At 42.0% G+C, this 5,557-nt stretch overlaps 1 protein-coding gene across 4 annotated transcripts in view; it reads right to left on the bottom strand.

The window, feature by feature from the left end:
- STX8 (syntaxin 8) overlaps positions 1 to 5,557 on the bottom strand; it is a 350,582-nt gene that overhangs the window by 133,243 nt on the left and 211,782 nt on the right. For all 4 annotated transcript variants that reach the window (XR_001880919.1, XR_001880918.1, XM_017849241.1 and 1 more), the window contains exon 7: positions 3,973 to 4,074. Coding sequence is in view for 2 of the 4 variants with exons in the window: in XM_017849241.1 (XP_017704730.1) it covers positions 3,973 to 4,074 (102 nt within the window). In the remaining 2 variants the exon portion in view is untranslated. The remainder of the gene's footprint in view (positions 1 to 3,972; positions 4,075 to 5,557) is intronic.

The following is a 5,557-nucleotide window of genomic DNA, read 5'->3' as shown; positions in this document are numbered from 1 at the left end:
AGGTGGGGGGATCACCTGAGGTCGGCAGTTCAAGACCAACCTGACCAACATGGAGAAATCCCGTCTCTAATAAAAATACAAAAATTAGCTGGGCGTGGTGGTGAGTGCCTGCAATCCCAGCTACTCGGGAGGCTGAGGCAGGAGAATCACTTGAACCCGGGAGACAGAGGTTGCAGTGAGCTGAGATCACGCCACTACACTCCAGCCTGGGCAACAAGAGCAAGACTCCGTCTCAAAAACAACAACAACAACAACAAAAGAAGAAAACACTGGAAAGTACTTAACAGTTTAGAGGCTGAAAGCAAAACCAAGCCAGGCTAATATGAAGGTTCCTCAAACATTTAAACACTGAATTACCATTTTATCCAACAATTCTACTTCTGGATATATACACAAAAAAGGTAAGACTTGAGTGGCTATTTGTACAGCAACATTTATGGTGGCATTATTCACAATAGCCAAAAAGTGGAACCTGTGTCCACTGACAAATGGATAAACAAAATGTGATATATACATAAAATGGAATATTATTCAGCCTTCAAAAGGACTGAAATGCTGATACACACTACAAGATGGATGAATCTTGAAGACATTATCCTAAATAAGCCAGATACAAAAGTATACATATGGTCCTACTTACAGTAGGTACCTAGAATAATCATATTTACAGAGACAAAGTAGAAAAGTAGTTATACCAGGGGCTGAAGGAGGGAGGAATAGGGAGTTATTGTCTTGGATAAATTTCAGTTTGGGGTGTTAAAAAAAAAAAAAAAAAGTGGCTGGGTGCAGTGGCTCACACCTGTAATCCCAGCACTTTGGGAGGCCGAGGAGGGTGGATCACCTGAGATTGGGAGTTCGAGACCAGCCTAACTAACATGGAGAAACCCTGTTTCTACTAAAAATACAAAATTAGCCGGGTGTGGTGGTACATGCCTGTAAATCCCAGCTACTGCGGAGGCTGAGGCAGGAGAATCGCTTTAACCCGGGAGGCAGAGGTTGCAGTGAGCTGAGATCATCCCACTGCACTCTAGCCTGGGTGACAGAGTGAGACTCTGTCTCAAAAAAAAAAAAATAAAAAATAAAGAAATTTCTTTTCCAGTATCTACTTAACACTGCTAAACTGATGAACTTCTTCCTTCTGAATCATTACATATAATTCTGTGACAGATAATATATATACAAATGAGGCATGAGGTAAATGTATAGTTAACTTATTTTAAAATATAGACATAAGTTTTAAAAACGTATTTTAGTACTTCTAGGATTCCTTAAATTTTTCTCTATAAAAAAAACACTTAAGAGTCTAGTTCAGATGACATTATGACACTTCTAGGTAAAAATACTACACACCAGATAATAACATCAAATTAGAAATTGGCAACAGTGTAAGAAACATTCTGCATTCATTATGACTTCATGAGTGACATGTGAGTTACTATGTTGCAAACACAAAAACATACCAACATGTCTATGAATATATTCATTCCAAACTAGCAACATAATTGCTGAGAACAAAAACAACATATATAACATTATATGTCTTCCTGCTTTAGACATATAGTAACAAGAGCTAATACCAGTACTTGCTCACAGCACACAATGTACTAAAGATCGTTCTAAATGATATATATATTAGGTTGGTGCCAAAGTCGCTGCAGTAATGGCAAAAACCATGTTTCCTTTTGCACCAACCTAATATATACATATATACATATATACATATATATTATATACACGCACTCATTAATTTCTCATAACAATCCTTTGAGGTCTATATCTTTATTATCCCCATTTCAAAGATGGGAAAATCATGGCAGAAGGGAGTTTGAGCTTTCCTGAGGTCACGCAGCTAGTGAGAGGTGAAGCCTGGGTGTGAGGCCAGGCTCTAGAGCCCACTCTCGTGACACTATGCTCTGGCACCTCTCACATACGTATGGAAAGCCGGGGAAGGTGGCCAGCACTAGACACTTTACACGGTCCATACAACTGAATTTTGACAACCAAGTTCTCCACTTTCTTCTAATGAGGAAACTGAGGTCCAGAGAAGAAGAGAGAGGTGGGAGTGAATTCATCTCTCGCATCTTTAAAGCTTCAGGATCCAGCATAGATAACAAAGTCCCTGTGGCCAGAAGTTATGCGAGAAGATTGATAAAGCCACATGGAGGAGCAGAAGCACAGGGCAGGGTGGTCGGGCAGGACAGTGGTGATCAAGGGTCTGAAGTAGGCCCCGTGGGGCTCCACTACCTCTGAGCTTCCAAAGTCTCTATGTGCCTGACCCTCTCTCACCCCGTTGTTCGAGCCTTCTTTCTTATGGAGCAAACACAGCCAGGGAAGGCGATGCTTCTGAAGCTGCACATCTCAGGGACCCTTGCCCAGAGCTTCTAAAGTGGATAGATCAAGAGGATTCACATTTTTCGTATTAAAAAAGGCTGAAAGTTTGGCAAAATATCTGTTCAGATCTCTAGGGTTTTTTTAGACACAAGGTTTCACTGCGTCACTCAGGTGGGAGTACAGTAGTAGCACGATCATGGCTCACTGCAGCCTCAACCTCCTGGGCTCAAGGGATACTCCTGACGCAGTGTTACAAAACTGGCTTAGCCAGGACCTACTCAAGCGGGAAGGCCAGTCCACACTCACAGAGCCAGAAACACAGCAATGCTTTCTGAGCTCACACGTGCATGACTCCAGAGGAATCTGCATGCAATGCTTAGGGCAGGGTTTGGCGCTGCCTCACAAAGCCATTACATTTCTAGACAAAGAATTAACAGTTTGTAGTGAGTGGGTTATCTGTTATTTCTGGCTAAAATTCATCTACGCTAGTATGATGCTAAAATTTATCTCCTAAACTGGGATACTTCAGGCACATACCACCATGCCTGGCTAATTTTTAAAATTAATTAATTAATTTTGAGACAGGGTCTCACGCTGTCACCCAGTCTGGAGTGCAGTGGCACAATCTCAGCTCACTGCAACCTTCAAGCAATCCTCCCTCTTCAGCCTCCCGAGGAGCTGGGACTTCTACCGGTGTGTGCCACAATGTCTGGCTATTTTTTTGTATCTTTAGTGGAGGCAGGGTCTCGCCATGTTGCCCAGACTCCTAATTTTTAATTTTTTTTACAGAGACAAAGGTCTTGCTATGTTGCCCAGGCTGGTCTCAAACTCCTAAGCCACCGCACACGGCCTGTGATTCTATCTTTCATAAATATGTCAGCTTTATAAACCTGGTGCACCTTTGTGAGACAAAGCACCGAAAAACAATCACTGCGATTACTACTGCTGTTCCCATCATTTATCATCATGTACCTTTGGGCAAGGCGCTGTGCACAGGCAATACACAATTTAAACTTCACCAAAGTCTGCATCAGAATTTCTGCAGAACAAGCATCTGCAGCAGAACTGCTTGGTACGCTTGTTAAATAACAAACATTCTTGAACTCCACCCTAGATCTAGTCAGTCAGAATCCCTAGGGGACAGCCTCAGGATCAGTATTTTAAGCAAGCCCTCCAAGAGATTTTTGTCTTGGCATATGAATCCCCATTTTACATACAAAGTATCAAGAGGTAAAGTGACTTGACAAAGACACCATCACGAAACATAGGATTTGAACTCCATTAAGCTTGTGGTTATTTTAAGGCGGCACAAAAGCAAGTGAGATACCCTTTAAAACCCGCCAACCAGTATAATGTTACACAATTTCCCAAACCATTAATCTCTGTAAACACACAGAAAGGACTCTTTTAAATTTAAAAAAAAAAAAAAATGAATGATACGCCCTCTGAACTCCACACAATTCATTTCATTCTGACCAGATTTAACCTTCGTTTAGCAATTTCAGTGCTGCATCAAATGGCACTGCCTGTATCAGAAGAGCAACCAAATCCCCGCAGCGATGAGACAAACAGGAAACTCAGAGCAGAGTAAATCCACAAGCTATGACAGAAACAGAGCCGTAAGAAGTAGCTATCTCTTACCACAAGAGGTTGACTTTCTGTCCACCACGTTTACACGCCTGGTTTCTGTGCGAAGTTTTTCATCAGTGTTCTCCACCAGGTTGGCAAGGTCGTCAATTATCTCTAGAAAGGAAAGATACATGATTACTATTCCTGAAATCACCTGGTTCACATCACAGTATCACAGCTGTGGTTGTTCTTCCTAGCAATAATGATCTCAAGTGCAGTAATTGAAAAGGCACAGAACTCAGGTCGATTCTTTGAAAACGGCGATTCTGATTGTAAAAGGAAAAAAAAAAAGAGTAGTAAAGAAGAAAACTGATTTAACACAATTCCAGCAGACAGGAGAAATGCCACGTTCAGAGGAAAGAAAGCATGACGCACCGAATTTATGCCTAGCCAAGCTGTCATTCAGGTATAAAGGAATAGACAGGCCGGGTGCGGTGGCTCACGCCTATAATCCCAGCACTTTGGGAGGCCGAGGAGGGAGGATTGCCTGAGGTCTGGAGTTCGAGACCAGCCTGGCCAACAAAGTGAAACCCTTTCTCTACTAAAAATAAAAAAATTAGCCGGGTGTGGTGTTATGCACCTGTAATCCCAGCTACTTGGGAGGCTGAGGCAGGAGAATTGCTTGAACCCAGGAGGCAGAGGTTGTACTGGGCCGCCACTGCATTCCAGCCTGGGCGACAAAAAAAAAAAAAAAAAAAAAAAAAAAAAAGGAACAGACAGCATAGTAGACTTCAGGGACTACCTGGGCCCTTCTTGAGAAAACTACATGATGAAGACATCAAGCCAATCAAAAGATAAATAAAGAGATGATGGAGAGAACTGAATCCATTTAAATACTGAACTAAGAGTAAACAAAATGTGGATTAGATAACAGAAAGGTACAGAAATGTCACAATAGTAACAATGTAATTCCAGCTGAAAAATTAGTCAGTGGTTGCAAGTGGGGAAAGAAGGTGAAAAGTTGAAAGTGCTAATTTCTTCATCTCTCGCAGCGAGGCATATTGAGCAGTTGAAAAGTTAATCATGCAGAAATGTGTAGCCTTTTAAAATCACCAAAACGTGAATGTTTTTTGTTAAGCTTGAGGGATCTTTTAGTAATTACTATCTCTTGTAAAGAATCCTTGATGTGGGCTGGGTGTAGTGACTCACACCTATAATCCCAGCACTTTGGGAGGCCGAGGCAGGTGGATCACCTGAGGTTGGGAGTTCGAGACCAGCCTGACCAACATGGTGAAACCGTCTCTACTAAAAACACAAAATTAGCCAGTCATATGGTGGTGCACGCCTGTAATCCTAGCTACTAGGGAGGCTGAGGCAGGAGACTTGCTTGATCCCGGGAGGTGGAGGTTGCAGTGAGCTGAGATCGCACCACTGCACTCCAGCTTGGGTGACAGAGACTCAGTCTCAAAAAACAAACAAAGAAACAAAACAAAACAAAAACATGAAAACGAAACTATACCTGTTACCTAATTAGAAGCATCAGAGTCAACCTCAAAGTCCTCTTGAGAGCAGGGAAGTCCTGGCGTAGAAGTATTATTCTTATTTAAAGTCTTGCTGATCGGGTGGTGTATTAGTTCATTCTTAAACTTCTATGAAT

The sequence above is a fragment of the Rhinopithecus bieti genome, unplaced genomic scaffold, assembly GCF_001698545.2.
Source record: "Rhinopithecus bieti isolate Rb0 unplaced genomic scaffold, ASM169854v2 scaffold_31527, whole genome shotgun sequence".
Lineage (NCBI taxonomy): Eukaryota > Metazoa > Chordata > Mammalia > Primates > Cercopithecidae > Rhinopithecus > Rhinopithecus bieti.
Note: the sequence above shows the minus strand (reverse complement) of the source record. Positions and strands in the feature narration are given on the sequence as shown.